At 39.2% G+C, this 15,517-nt stretch overlaps 1 protein-coding gene across 5 annotated transcripts in view; it reads left to right on the top strand.

Moving 5' to 3' along the window:
- MID1 (midline 1) overlaps window positions 1-15,517 on the top strand; it is a 615,186-nt gene that overhangs the window by 574,701 nt on the left and 24,968 nt on the right. For all 5 annotated transcript variants that reach the window (XM_068533512.1, XM_068533511.1, XM_068533513.1 and 2 more), the window contains one exon: window positions 5,275-5,418. In XM_068533512.1, coding sequence (XP_068389613.1) covers window positions 5,275-5,418 — 144 coding nt within the window. The remainder of the gene's footprint in view (window positions 1-5,274; window positions 5,419-15,517) is intronic.

Below are 15,517 nucleotides of genomic sequence, written 5' to 3'. Positions count from 1 at the left end.
ATCAGTGTCTTATTGTCAAGAATGCCCTCCCCATTTCCCCAAAATTGTTGAATAGCATTTCAATAACGTATGCCCATTCTAATCTCTACGTGAATGCCACAGTACTGACTGCAGGGGAAATTGTGAAAGTAGTTTGCACTGACTTGTAGAGTGTACACCATATATCATCCCGATGGCTGTTTATGCCAAACTAAAGACCATATGGGGTACCTGCTATTATGCCTTCTTAGCTGTCACCCTCCAATACAAATTTGGACCGTTTCTAGACATAACATCGATCCTGGCCATAACATACAATGCTTGGCTGATATTGCCAAGTCCAAATAGTTTATCAGACATTCGTAAGCAGGAAATGAAGTGTTTGTGGAGTATTAGCCCACCATTTCTTGTGTCCTGTTTATGATAGAGGCAAGAAAATAACAGTTCTGGTATACCAATTGCATGAATATTGAAATTGGCAGCATGCTGCTGTTCTCGTTTACTGTAAATTGGATATTGACTTTTCAGGACAAACCCATTGGGTTTATAATCAAAACAGGGTTAGTCTGCCTGGCTGTGAAAACAAGATTTTTTTTTTTTTTTCGCCTCTGACATGCCTCTAAATGGTATGTCAAGTGAATAACCCAGAGAGGTGACATTCCCTCCCTGATTACAGCCCCTGCCATGTGTCTCCCAGCTACCTGCCTATTTCAAACACAGTGTTCTTTATATTTAATCATATATTGCAGTGCAGAAAGAACCAAATCTTTCTACGATGGTTGATGGAGAAATAATTCAATGAACTATTTAGATGATGGGAGAATAAATATTTCTCCACTGATCCATGCAGGGTGATCCCACACTAACAGGGACCACACAGACAGCAATGAGCATGTTTTACGATGCAGCTGGGCCTCCTCCGTGGAAGGCATCTCTCGATCGGTATCACTTATTCATCCAAGTCACAGCACATGGCACTAAATCTTTTTTTTTTCCACGAATAAATTCTACCATTTTTTTTATTTTTTAAAAAATTGCAGCTTTATTGAGGTATAATTGACAAATAAAATTGCAAGATATTTAAAGTATACATCTTAGTGATTTAAGTTTTGTATTTTTGGATCTTGTTTAAGAAACCTTTCCCCATCCTAAGTCACAAAGATATTTTGCTTCTTCCATTAGCCTCATTGTTTTACTTTTCCATTTATATCTTTGAGCTATCTGAAGTTTACCTTTGTATTTAGTGTAAGGTAGGGATTTAACTGAATTTTTCTTCATATTGTAAACCAGTTTTATCAACATAATTTCTAAGCAATCTATTCTTTCCTCATGAAGATGGCTTTGCCACCTTTGTGGTGCTGCCTTTTTTGTGCGTCAAGTTCTATGTATCATGGGTCTATTTCCAAGCTTTCTATCTGTTCTTTTTTTTTTTTTTTTTTAACATCTTTACTGGAGTATAATTGCTTTACAATGTTGTGTTAGCTTCTGCTGTATAACAAAGTGAATCAGTTATAGGTATACATATGTCCCCATATCCCCTCCCTCTTGCGGCTCCCTCCCACCCTCCCTGTCCCACCCCTCTAGGTGGTCACAAAGCACCGAGCTGATCTCCCTGTGCTATGCGGCTGCTGCCCACTCGATACCTATTTTACATCTGGTAGTGTATATATGTCCGTGCCACTCTCTCACTTTGTCCCAGCTTACCCTTCCCCCTCCCTGTGTCCTCAAGTCCATTTTCTATGTCTGCATCTTTATTCCTGTCCTGCCCCTAGGTTCTTCAGAACTTTTTTTTTTTTTAGATTCCGTATATATGTGTTAGCATACGGTATTTGTTTTTCTCCTTCTGACTTACTTCACTCTGAATGACAGACTCTAGGTCCATCCACCTCACGACAAATAACTCAATTTCATTTCTTTTCATGGCTGAGTAATATTCCATTGTATATATGTGCCACCTCTTCTTTATCCATTCATCCGATGATGGACACTTTAGGTTGCTTCCATGTCCTGGCTGTTGTAAATAGAGCTGCAATGAACATTGTGGTACATGACTCTTTTTGAATCATGGTTTTCTCAGGGTATATGCCCAGTAGTGGGATTGCTGGGTCGTGTGGTAATTCTATTTTTAGTTCTTTAAGGAACCTCCATACTGTTCTCCATAGTGGCTGTATCAATTTACATTCCCACCAACAGTGCAAGAGGGTTCCCTTTTCTCCACACCCTCTCCAGCATTTATCGTTTGTAGATTTTTTGATGATGGCCATTCTGACTGGTGTGAGGTGATACCTTCATTGTAGTTTTGATTTGCATTTCTCTAATGATTAGTGATGTTGAGCATCCTTTCATGTGTTTGTTGGCAATCTGTATATCTTCTTTGGAGAAATGTCTATTTAGGTCTTCTGCCTATTTTTGGATTGGGTGGTTCTTTTGATATAGAGCTGCATGAGCTGCTTGTATATTTTGGAGATTAATTCTTTGCTTCGTTTGCAAATATTTTCTCCCATTCTGAGGGTTGTCTTTTCGTCTTGTTTATGGTTTCCTTTGCTGTGCAAAAGCTTTTAAGTTTCATTCGGTCCCATTTGTTTATTTTTGTTTTTAATTTCCATTTCTCTAGGAGGTGGGTCGAAAAGGATCTTGCTGTGATTTATGTCATAGAGTGTTCTGCCAGGGTTTTTCTCTAAGAGTTTTATAGTGTCTGGCCTTACATTTAGGTCTTTTATCCAGTTTGAGTTTATTTTTGTGTATGGTGTTAGGGAGTGTTCTAATTTCATTCTTTTACGTGTAGCTGTCCAGTTTTCCCAGCACCACTTGTTGAAGAGGCTGTCTTTTCTCCATTATATATTCTTGCCTCCTTCGTCAAAGATATGGTGACCATATATGCGTGGGTTTATCTCTGGGCTTTCTATCCTGTTCCATTGATCTATATTTCTGTTTTTGATGACACTAAATCTTGCATGTGGATACTTCAGGAGACAGATGTATAAAGTCATATTCCAGAAAGAACGCTTTAAGGGCTCTGTAGAGCCCTTCTATCTTAATGCACATCTTTCTTTTTTCAAGTTATCTCCTTTTTTAAATTTACTCTGTTGAAGTATAGGTGATTTACAATGTTGTGTTAGTTTCAGGTGTACAGCAAAGTGATTCAGTTATACATATAGATATAGTATACACAAGCTTACGGCAAAACCCGAGCGAACTTTTTGGCCAGCCCAATATATTCTTTTTCATATTCTTTTCCATTATGGTTTATCACAGGATATTGAATATGTTCCCTGTGCTATACAGTAGCACCTTGCTGTTTATCCATTCTATATATAATAGTTTGCATCTGCTAATCTCAAACTCCCAATCCATCCCTCCCCCACCTCTCCTCCCCCTTGACAACCACAAGTCTGTTCTCGATGTCTTTGAGTCTCTTTCTGTTTCATAGATAAGTTCATTTGTGTCATACTTTAGATGCTGCATGTAAGTGATATCATATGGTATATGTCTTTCTCTGCCTGACTTCCTTCACTTGATATGATCACCTCTAAGTCCATGGCACGTGGCATTATTTCATTTTATGGCTGAGTAGTATCCCTTAATGCATACCGTAATGCAGCGCCTGCCGCAATAACGTTTGTGGAATTCAATAATCAACAGACTAAGCTGGGCTAACTGACTTTATGCCACAGATATAAAAGTTACTTGCTTCGTACGATATTTGTCCTGCATGTATCATCAAGTGGCAAAGTGCAGAGTACTAAAACAATTAAAGTTTTAAATTTTACCATTTTCATAAACTTTCCTCCTTCGTCGGGTTTCTTTAGGACTCATCCATCCTAATCAAAGTTTCAAGCAGGAAAGAATTCTCTAATAGTGTAAGCAAACATTGCTCCTCATCTGTCGGATGCAGATATATTTCTCCTTTTGAAGTTAGGTTCTGGTGTACAGAAGAATGGGAAAAAAGGCCTGGATCGACGCTTTAAACCAGGGCTCGGCCAACTCTGACTGTAAAGGGCCAGATGGTAAATATTTTAGTCTTTGCAGGACATACGGTTGCAACTACTCAATTCTGCTATTGCACAAAGGCAGCCAGAGACAGTACATCAATGAATGAGCCTGGCTGTGTTCCAATAAAACTTTATTTACAAAAACAGGCAGTGGGCCAGATTTGGCCCATAGCCATAGCTTGCCAGCTCCTGCTCTAAAATATTATTGCCAGTGCAAAGCACTCACTGCCTAGGCTTTTTCTTGCTCACAAACTCGTCTCATAAAACCAGTTATTGAAATCAATCCAGTAGAAGTCAACTTAAAATCATCATTTGGGTAGGATTTAGACTTCTCTGCTCCAGAATGTGTTCAAGACATAAAACAGCAGCCTTCCCCAACGATAAGTTAACCAAATGCCAAGGAATCCTGTTTTTCTTGAGGAAGGAAAATGTACGTCTTAGATATGATTGATTGGCAATCATGTTCTTAATTTGAAATCTCACCTATCAACTGAAAAAATGAGAAGAAAACAGAATCACACTAATACATTTTTATAAGGCATCAAAACATGTAATGAAAGAAAATTTTCAAACAATTACCTGACTGATATGTTATGGGATAACAAACATCAGTATTTTTTCAGTTGGGTGCCTGAATATAAAAATACGTGGCAAAAAAAAACAAGCAAAAACAAAACAAAACAAAATACGTGGCAAAACAAACAAACAAACAAACAAACAAACAAAATACGTGGCATCTTGTAGCTCAGAGGTTGACTAACTTTGGCTCACATGCCAAATCTGGTCCTCACTTGTTTTTGTAAATAAATAAAGTTCTACTGGAACCTGGCGAGGTCTATTTGAGTACAGTTTGTCTCTGGCCACTTCCATGGTACAAAGGCAGAGTTGAGTAGTTGCAACAGAGACCAGATGACCCACAAAGCCTAAAATATTTACCATCTAGCTCTTTACCGAAAACGTTTGCCATCCCCACAATGGGGATGAAATGACAAGAGTTCATCTTGTTTACTTTTTGTTTAACATGTTTTCTTTCATGAATAAGAGAGTCTTGTTTGCTTACCCTTCTAAACGTGCTTTCATGATAAACAGAGATAAGATACTGGCTGGCTGAAGTCACACTACCTGGGAAAAATCACAGTGATAACCAGCCAACCAAATGTTCTTTGGATTGGGATCACCATCTCTAGTTTAGTAGTTCTGATGGATATATTTTAAAAGGCCTGCTTTGACTGTCAAACATCTCCTTTGAAATGTATCCCAGAGGTGTCTGCTTCTCTGCTGATGACCGTCTTGCTCCCCACAGCTCCCAACCCTCCCACAATTAGAGAAGAGCTCTGCACGGCTTCCTATGACACCATCACCGTTCACTGGACCTCCGATGACGAGTTCAGTGTGGTTTCCTACGAGCTCCAGTACACCATATTCACCGGACAAGCCAATGTTGTGAGTGAGTATCGCACACCCTATTGACTTCTCTGTTTGGTGACTGTTTTCAGATCAGTTGCATTTCTGAATTTAAATATCAAGGGAAGACAAGGACGGAAAGAGTACACAATATTTATTGGCTTGTCTTTCCTAACCAAGAAGATGGTAGCACTCACTCGTACGGTGCTAGGAAAAATAACAGGCCAAATAGCGTTGAAAATTATTGATCTCTAGCAAACCACATGGATGAATCTTACAAACATATTGTTAAAGGAATCAGGAAACCAAAGGATGAATGCACTGTGAGTCTATTTGTACATACATAAGTTAAAGATAAAAAGCTCTTGTGTTTAGAGATGTATACATAGGTGTACAAACTATAAATAAAAGTCAGGATGATGGTTGCCTCTTGGATGGGAGGGGAGTAGCACCATTGGAAAAACGTGGGGAGATCATGGGCTTAACAGCACTTTCTGGGTGGGAGTTATATGGTTTAGTCATTATATCATACGTTTAGTTTTCTTTTCTTTTCTGAGGGTTATTTCAGAATTTTTTTTGTTATTGACTTTGGGTCTATGTCACTTTATTTTTTATTTTAATTTTTATTTTATATTACAGTTGATTTACAGTGTTGTGTTAGTGTCAGGTGTACAGCAAAGTGATTCAGTTATACAGATACATATATCCATTACTTTACAGATTCTTTTCTCATATAGGTTATTAGAGAATAGTGAGTAGAGTTCCCTGTGCTGTACAGTAGGTCCTTGTTGGTTATCTGTTGTATATATAGTAGTGTGTAGATGTTAATCCCACACTCCTAATCTATCCCTCCCCCGACCTCTCCCCTTTGGTAACCCTAAGTTTGTTTTTGAAGTCTGTGAGTCTGTTTCTGTTTTGTACACAAGTTCATTTGTATCATTTTTTTAGATTCCACATGGAAGTGATATCACATGGTACTTGTCTTTCTCTTTCTTACTTCACTTAGTATGATCATCTCTAGGTCCATCCATGTTGCTGCAAATGGCATTATTTCGTTCTTTTTTATGACTGATTATTACAGGATAGTGAATACAGTCCCCCGTGCTATACAATAGGACCTTGTTGTTTATCCATTCTGTATGGACTAGTTTGCATCTGCTAATCCCAAACTCCCACTCCATCCCTACCCTGCCCCCACCCCCACCCCCACTTGGCAACCACAAGTCTGTTCTCTATGTGAGTCTGTTTCTGATTCTTAGAGAAGTTCACTTGTGTCGTATTTTAGATTCCACATAGAAGTGATATCACATGGTATTTGTCTTTCTCTTTCTGACTTACTTTGCTTAGTGTGATCATCTCGAGGTCCATCCATGTTGCTGCAAATGGCATTATTTCATTCTTTTTTATGGCTGAGTACTATTCCATCGTGTATATGTACCAAGTCTTCATTATTCACTCCTCTGTCGATGGACATTTAGGTTGCTTCCACGTCTTGGCTATTGTAAATAGTGCTGCCGTGAACACTGGGGTGCATGTATCTTTTCAAATTATGGTTTTCTCTGGATGTATGCCCAGGAGTGGGATTGCTGGATCATATGCTATAGTTCTATTTTTAGTTCTTTTCAGGAACCTCCATACTGTTCTCCATAATGGTTGTACCAATTTACATTCCCACCAACAGCATAGGAGGGTTCCCTTCTCTCCACACCCTCTCCAGCATTTATGGTTTGTAGACTTTTTAATGATGGCCATTCTGAGCCGTGTGAGCTGATACCTCATGGTAGTTTTGATTTGCATTTCTCTAATAATTAGTGACGTTGAGCATCTTTCCATGTGCTTTTTGGCCATCTGTATGTCTTCTTTGGAGAAATGTCTCTTTAGATCTTCTGCCCATTTGTTCACTGGGTTGTTTTTCTGATATTGAGCTGCATGAGCTGCTTGTATACTTTGGAGATTAATCCTTTGTCAGTTGCTTTGTTTGCAAATATTTTCTCCCATTTTGTGGGTTGTCCTTTTGTTTTGCTTATGGTTTCCTTTGCTGTGCAAAAGCTTTTAAGTTTAATTAGGTCCCATTTGTTTATTTTTGTTTTTCTTTTCATTACTCCAGGAGGTGGCTCCAAGAAGATATTGCTGCAATTTATGCAAAGATTGTTCTGCCTATGTTTTCCTCTAAGAGTTTTATAGTATCTGGTCTTACATTTAGGTCTTTAATCCATTTTGAGTTTATTTTTGTGTATGGTGTTTGTTTAGAGAATGTTCTTGTTTCATTCTTTAACATGTAGCTGTCCAGTTTTCCCAGCAACACTTATTGAAGAGGCTGTCTTTTCTCCATTATACATTCCTGCCTCCTTTGACATAGATTAGTTGACCATAGGTGCGTGGGTTTATTTCTGGACTGTCTGTCCTGTCCCATTGATCTATTTTTCTGTTTCTCTGCCAATACCATACTGTTTTGATGACTGTAGCTTTGTAGTCAAGGAGCCTGATTCCTCCAGCTCTGTTTTCCTTTCTCAGGATTGCTTTGGCTATTCGGGGTTTTTTTGTGTTTCCATACAAATTTAAAAATTCTTTGTTCTAGTTCTGTGAAACATGCCATTGGTAATTTAATAGGGATTGCATTGAATCTGTAGATTGCCTTAGGTAGTATACTCATTTTGACAATACTGATTCTTCCAATTCAAGAACAATATTGATTTTTCCAATTCCTTTCCATCTGTGTGTGTCATCTTCAATTTCTTTCATCAGCATCTTACAGTTTTCGAGTACAGGTATTTTGGCTCCTTGGGTAGGTTTATTCTTAGGAATTTTATTCTTTTTGATGTGATGGTAAACGGGATCGTTTCCTTAATTTCTCTTTCTGATCTGTCATCGTTAACATATAGAAATGCAAGAGATTTCTGTGTATTAATCCTGTAAGCTGCAACTTTACCGAATTCATTGATGAGCTCGAGTAGTTTTCTGCTAGCATCTTTAGGATTTTCTATGTATAGTAGCATGTCATCTGTAAACAGTGGCAGTTTTACTTCTTTTCCAATTGGGATTCCTTTTATTTCTTTTTCTTCTCTGATTGCCGTGGCTAGGACTTCCAAAGCTATGTTGAATAAAAGTGGTGGGAGTGGGCATCCTTGTCTTGTTTCTGATATTAGAGGAAGTGCTTTCAGCTTTTCACTGTTGAGTATCATGTTAGCTGTGGGTTTCTCATATATGGTCTTTATTATGTTGAGGCTCTGTGCCCACTTTCTGGAGAGTTTTTATCATAAATGAATGTTGAATTTTGTCAGAAGCTTTTTCTGCATCTATTGAGATGATCATATGGTTTTTATTCTTCGATTTGTTAATGTGGTGTATCACATTGGTTGATTTGCGGATACTGAAGAATCCTTGCATCCCTGGGATGAGTCCCACTTGATCATGGTACATGATCCTTTTACTGTATTGTCGGGTTTGGTTTGCTAGTATTATGTTGAGGAATTTTACATCTATATTCATCAGTGATATTGGCCTGTAATTTTCTTTTTTTGTGCTATCTTTGTCTGGTTTTGGTATCAGGGTGATGGTGGCCTCGTAGAATGAGTTTGGGAGTGTTCCCTCCTCTGCAATGTTTTTGGAATAGTTTCAGAATGATAGGTGTTAACTCTTCTCTAAATGCTTGATAGAATTCGCCTGCGAAGCCATCTGCTCTTGGACTTTTGTTTGTTGGGAGTTTTTAAATCACATTTTCAATTTCAGTACTTGTGATCGGTCTGTTCACATTTTCTATTTCTGCTTGGTTCAGTCTTGGGAGATTGTACCTTTCTACGAATTTGTCCATTTCTTCCAGATTGTCCATTTTATTGGCATAGAGTTGCTTGTAGTAGTCTCTTATGATCCTTTGTATTTCTGTGGTGCCTGTTGTAACTTCAACTTTTTCATTTCTAATTTTATGGATTAGAGCCTTCTCCCTTTTTTTCTTGATGAGTCTGGCTAAAGGTTTATCAATTTTGTTTATGTGTTCTTTGTCTCTATTTCATTTATTTCTGCCCTGATCTTTATGGTTTCTTTCCTTCTACTAACTTTGGGTTTTGTCTCTTCTTCTTTCTCTAGTTGCTTTAGGCATAAGGTTAAGTTGTTTATTTGAGATTTTTCTTGTTTCCTGAGGTGAGATAATATTGCTATAAACGTCCCTCTTAAAATTGCTTTTGCTGCGTCCCGTAGGTCTTGGATCATCAGGCTTTTGTTTTCGTTTGTCTCTAGGTATTTTTTCATTTCTTCTTTGATTTCTTCAGTGATCCATTGGTTGGTTAGTAGCATATTGTTTCACCTCCACGTGTTTGTGTTGTTTACGGTTTTTGGGGGGTTTTTTTGTAGTTGATTTCTAATCTAATAGCTTTGTAGTCAGAGAAGATGCTTGATATGAGTTCAATTTTCTTAAATTTACTGAGGCTCACTTTGTGGCTCAGCATTGTGCTCTCTCCTGGAGAATGTTATATGTGCCTTTGAGAAGAATGTGTATTCTGCTGCTTTCAAATGGAATATTCTATAAATATCAATTAAGTTCATCTGGTCTAACGTGTCATTTAAGGCCTGTGTTTCCTTATTGATTTTCTGTCTGGATGATCTGTCCATTGATGTAAGTGGGGTGTTGTTATTAAAGTCCCCCACTATTATTGTGTTACTGTTGATTTCTTCTTTTATGGCTGTTAGCATTTGCCTTATATACTGAGGTGCTCCTTTGTTGGGTGCATATACATTTACAATTGTTTTATCCTCTTCATGGCTTGATCCTTTGATCATTGTATATATATAGTGTCTTTCTTTGTCTCTCGTAACAGTCTTGATTTTAAAGTCTATTTTTGTCTGGCATGAGTATTGCTACTCTAGCTTTCTTTTGATTTCCATTTGCGTAGAATACCTTTTTCCGTCTTCTCACTTTCAGTCTGTATGTGTCCCTAGATCTGAAGTGGGTCTCTTGTAGACAGCATATATACGGGATTTATTTTTGTATCCATTCAGCCAGTTTATGTCTTTTGGTTGGAGTATTTAATCCTTTTACATTTCAGGTAATTATCAATATGTATGTTCTTATTGCCATCTTGTTCATTGTTTTGGATTTGTTTTTGTAGGTCTTTTTTCTTCCCTTCCTCTTTTGTTCTCTTCTCTTGTGATTTGATGACTGTCTTTGGTGTTGTGTTTGCATTGCTTTTTCTTTTTTAATTCATTACTCTGAATTCTTTTTCAGGTAGATTACCTATCTATCTATCTCCACTTCACTTAGTTCTTCTGGGGTTTTATCTTGTTCCTTTGTCTGGAATATATTTCTCTGCTGTCTCATTTTGTGTAACTGTCTGTGTTTGTGGTCTCTGTTTCTCAGGCTGCACGTTTGTAGTTCCTCTTTCTTCTGGTGTCTGCACCCTGGTGGGGGAGATTGGTCCAGAGGCTTGTGCAGGCTTCCTGGTGGGAGGGACTGTTGCCTGCCCCCTGGTGGGTGGAGCTTGGTCTTGTCCCTCTGGTGGGCAGGGCCATGTCAAGAGGTGCATTTAGAGGAGACTTTGTGCTCAGGAAGACTTTAGGCAGACTGTCTGCTGATGGGTGGGGCTGTGTTCCCACCCTGTTCATTGTTTGGCCTGAGGTGTTCCAGCACTGGAACCAGGCAGTGGGGTGGGGCAAGGTCTTGGTGCCAAAATGGCGATCTCTGGGAGAGCTCACGCTGATAAATATTTCCTGGGGCCTCTGGCCCTTGCCCCTACGGTGAGCCCCAGCCAACCCCCAACTCCCTAGGAGACCCTCCAAGACCCACAGGTAGATCTGACCCAGGCTCCTATGGAGTTGCTGCTTTGCCCTGGGTCCCAGTTCACAGGAAACCTTATGTGTGCCCTCCAAGGGTGGAGTCTCTGTTTCCACCTGTCCTGTGGAGGAGCTCCTGCACTCAAGCCCTGCTGGCCTTCAAAGCCAAATGCTCTGGGGACTCCTCCTCCTAATGCTAGACCCCCAGGCTGGGGAGCCTAAAGTGGGGCTCAGAACTCTTACTTCTGTAAGAGAACCTCTGCAGTATAATTATTTTCCATGTTGCGGGTCACCCATCTGGCGGGCATGGGATTTGATTATATCGCAGAAGCACCCCTTCTACTGTCTTGTTGTGGCTTCTTCTGTCTTTGGATGTAGAATATCTTTTTTGGTAGGTCCTAGTCTTTTTTCTCAGTAGTTGTTCAGCAGTTTTGATTTGGGTGTTTTCATGAGAGGAGGTGAGCTCAAGTTCTACTCTGCCATCTTGTCTCCGGAATCTGTTTCACATTTTTTTTTTTAAAGGATTTAATAATATGAATAGCCAAAGAATACCAAATACCTGGTCTCATTCAGAGGCGAGCAGGGCCATCATCTGAAATATTAACAATTGGCCCCCACCTAGGAAGAATTTTAGACCTTATTCGAAACACAGAGAAACCCCTCTCTCACTGGGGCCCATGAGATATTCAGTATTGGAGACAATTTGATGATCTTGAATAGCAGCAAAGTAGCTGGTCAGAGAGATGATAATAGAGGAAGCACTCCCTCTCACCCCACAGTTATTTAAGTTGAATTAAGTAAATGGCAAAGGACGAGAAGAAATGTCTTTTTAGGGGAGCAAGTTTGAAAGCTTCTTTAGCAAATATAAATAGAATATGTCAAAGTAGAATAGGATAGAACAGCAGTCACTTTTCAACAAAGAAATGTTTTGAATAAATCCATATCAACCTTGCTTTTATTATATAAACCTTTTTTTAACTACACTGTTCTTTCCTAGCACAAGTAATTCTGAGGCACATGATGCTTAAAATAGAAATTTGATTTAGGAGTAATTAAAAGAGTGATGCAGAAAGACCCACACTTCTAAGGGGCTAAAGTAGAAGTGACTCATACCAACAAATGGCTCCCCCTCCCTATATCCCCTTCTCCCAGCTTCCCCTCCTGACCCCTCTGAGCTTTCACTCCTTAATCAGCCTGCCTTGGAAGCTTTTCTTAAAAATCTTACTTAGCTTTTATTAAAATCTTCTAAGAATGTATAATTTTGGAGTGAAAGGGAAAATCATGAAACGTTGAGAACGGCTTTGGCAAGCTGCCTGAGTAGGTAGAAAGCAGAGAGAGGGCAGAAGTGGTACAACCAAAAGGTCTTGGGGCAAGTGATCACTAAGTCTTGAAAGAGAGTGGGTACCTATCAGTACAGTAAAGGCATACCAGACAGCCATGTTAAGCAAACCTATAGAGACAGAAGGTGGCAGGGTGTAGTGGGAGATCTCGTCTAATTAAGCCTGGCTAGAGAGTTGAGTGAGGAAGGGGAGACGGTGAGACATGAAGATAGAGAAATAGCACCAGGACTCAAACCCTTACAGGTGTAGTTCTTCCTGTTTGTGCATCTGGAGTCAGCTGGGGGTCAGCTAACCTGCTGATCTTGGTCAGGCTGACAACTGGGGCAGCTGTCAGCTGCTGGACAGCGCTCTCCTGCAATCTAGCGCAAGCATGTTCTCCAGGGGATTGCAGAGGTGAAGGCAGAAGGGTGGGCCCAGTCGCCCACATGCTTTTCAAGCCTCTGTCTTTGTCATGTTAGCTGACGTGCCATTGGCCAGACCCATTCCCACGAGTGAGCCTGGAGTCAGAATGAGAGGCCTGCAAGGTTACACAGCAAACAAAATGCGTGGATACAGCAAGAAGGAAGGGAGTGGAGCCAGAGGACCATCTATTGTAGAACCTTAGCTCGATACCAGTGCTTCACTCCATCCCCGAAATGAAAAAGCAAGGTACCTGTCGCTTGAAACTTAGGGTTTCCTAGGTGACTAAACTGTGACTAACTTGACTTCCATGCTGTTGGCGTGGAAAAGAATACCAAAGTAAGACACTTGAACGGAATAGATGAGAAAAGGCCACACCTGTAGAAATCCAACAACAACAATACTACTGAAATTAGAGCTTTATGTTGGGTGATTCCAGAGAAGGGGATTTGTTCCCAGAAAGCAGTTGCCACAAGAAAATAAATGCACATGGCTTAACGAAGATTACAGACCTGCCTTTTGTTGTGGTTGTTCTTATAATTTTTTTTTTATTGAAGTGTAGTTGATTTACAATATTGTGTTAGTTGCAGGTGTACAGCAAAGTTTCAGTTATTTTTTCAGATTATTTTCCATTATAGGTTCTTACAAGATAATTAATATAGTTCCCTGTGCTATACAGTAGGTCCTTGTTTATCTAGTATTTTAAATTTTTTTTTTATATTGGAGTATAGTTGATCTACAATGTTGTGTTAGTTTCAGGTGTACAGCAAAGTGATTCAGTTATACATATATCCATTCTTTTTCAGATTCTTTTCCTATATAGGTTGTTACATAATACTGAGTAGCGTTCTCTGTGCTATAACAGTGCAAGATCTGCCTTATTTAAAACGTAGATGCTGAAAAGGCCTGTTCTCCCAGGACAGATGGAAACCAGTGAAACTGCAGTTGTTCATCTAACTGGGGTACTCTAGTCAGCTTGTTAGTATCAGCATTTGTTTGTCTCTTTAATGTCCATTAAAGCAGTATAGTGAAGTGAAGTCCCAATGCCTACAGGATCAAATTGCGACAATGCAAGAATAAATTTAGATTAAAGGTAACTGAGATGTAAACATTCTCAGATTATTTTTTCTTCTGTAATTTAATCTTTATTTTATCTTGGAGTATAGTTGATTTACAATGCAGTGTTAGTTTCAGGTGTACAGCAAAGTGATTCAGTTATACAGATACATATATCCATTACTTTACAGATTCTTTTCTCATAGGTTTCTAGAGACTAGTGACTAGAGTTCCCTGTGCTGTGCAGTAGTAGGTCCTTGTTGGTTATCTGTTGTATATATAGTAGTGTGTAGATGTTAATCCCAAACTCCTAATCTATCCCTCTCCTGACCTCTCCCCTTTGGTAACCACAAGTTTGTTTTTGAAGTCTGTGACTCTGTTTCTGTTTTGTACATAAGTTCATTTGTATCATTTTTTTTTTTTTTTTTAGATTCCACATAGAAGTGATATCACATGGTACTTGTCTTTCTCTTTGATTTACTTCACTTAGTGTGATCATCTCTAGGTCCATCCATGTTGCTGCAAATAGCATTATTTCATTCTTTTTTTATGGCTGAGTACTATTCCATTGTCTATATGTACCACATCTTCTTTATTCATTCCTCTGTTGATGGACATTTAGGTTGCTTCCATGTCCAGGCTATTGTAAGTAGTGCTGCAGTGAACATTGGGGTGCGTGGTTTTTTTCAAGTTATGGTTTTCTCCTGATCTATGCCCAGGAGTGGGATTGCTGGGTCGTATGATAGTTCTATTTGTAGTTTTTGAAGGAACCTCCATACTTTTCTCCATAGTGGCTGCACCAATTTACATTCCCACCAACAGTGTAGGAGGGTTCCCTTTTCTCCACACCCTCTCCAGCACTTGTTATTTGTAGATCTTTTGATGATGGCCATTCTGATCAGTGTGAGGTAGTACCTCTTTGTAGTTTTGATTTGCATTACTCTAATGATTAGTGAGGTTGAGCAGCTTTTCATGTGCTTTTTGGCCAGAGATGATTTTTTTCTTAACTATTATGCATAGTTGTAGTGATTGAGGGAGCTCTGGATTTGAATCCCAGCTTTGGACCTCACTAGCTCTATAATTTGGGGCAAATTATTGAACATCCTCTGTTTCTTCATCTGTAAGAAGAGGTAATGTTTTAACTTCACATGGCTGAGATACTAAAAGTAAAGGTCTTAGCCCTGTGTTTGTTAGCACTTAGCTATTCAAAGTCACTGTTCCTACAAAAATATAGCCTAGACTCACCCGTCATTATATTTTTTGTCATATGATAAAGGTCAATCGTGCAATTTGCCAGGATTAGCTACATGATGGCATTTTACACAGTCTTCGTGTGAAAGGTCTTCCTTGCATGTTGTTTGTTCTTCTAGCCTACCATTTGAAAGGACTATCCTGTGCAGATGTTCTATTGAATGATAGGATCTAAGAGTACAGACTCTACTGGAAAGAAGGAGAAAGAATACTCCAAAGCTGGCTGTAGCTCCTTGTGCCACTGGGCAGTCTTTTACTGTCCCTAGGTCACAGTTCCTTCACTTGTCATAATAAATGCTAGTTAATTGCCCTCGAGTGACTTCAGTGAAGGAG

The sequence above is a fragment of the Eschrichtius robustus genome, chromosome X (genome assembly GCF_028021215.1).
Source record: "Eschrichtius robustus isolate mEscRob2 chromosome X, mEscRob2.pri, whole genome shotgun sequence".
In the NCBI taxonomy this organism is placed as follows: domain Eukaryota; kingdom Metazoa; phylum Chordata; class Mammalia; order Artiodactyla; family Eschrichtiidae; genus Eschrichtius; species Eschrichtius robustus.
Note: the sequence above shows the minus strand (reverse complement) of the source record. Positions and strands in the feature narration are given on the sequence as shown.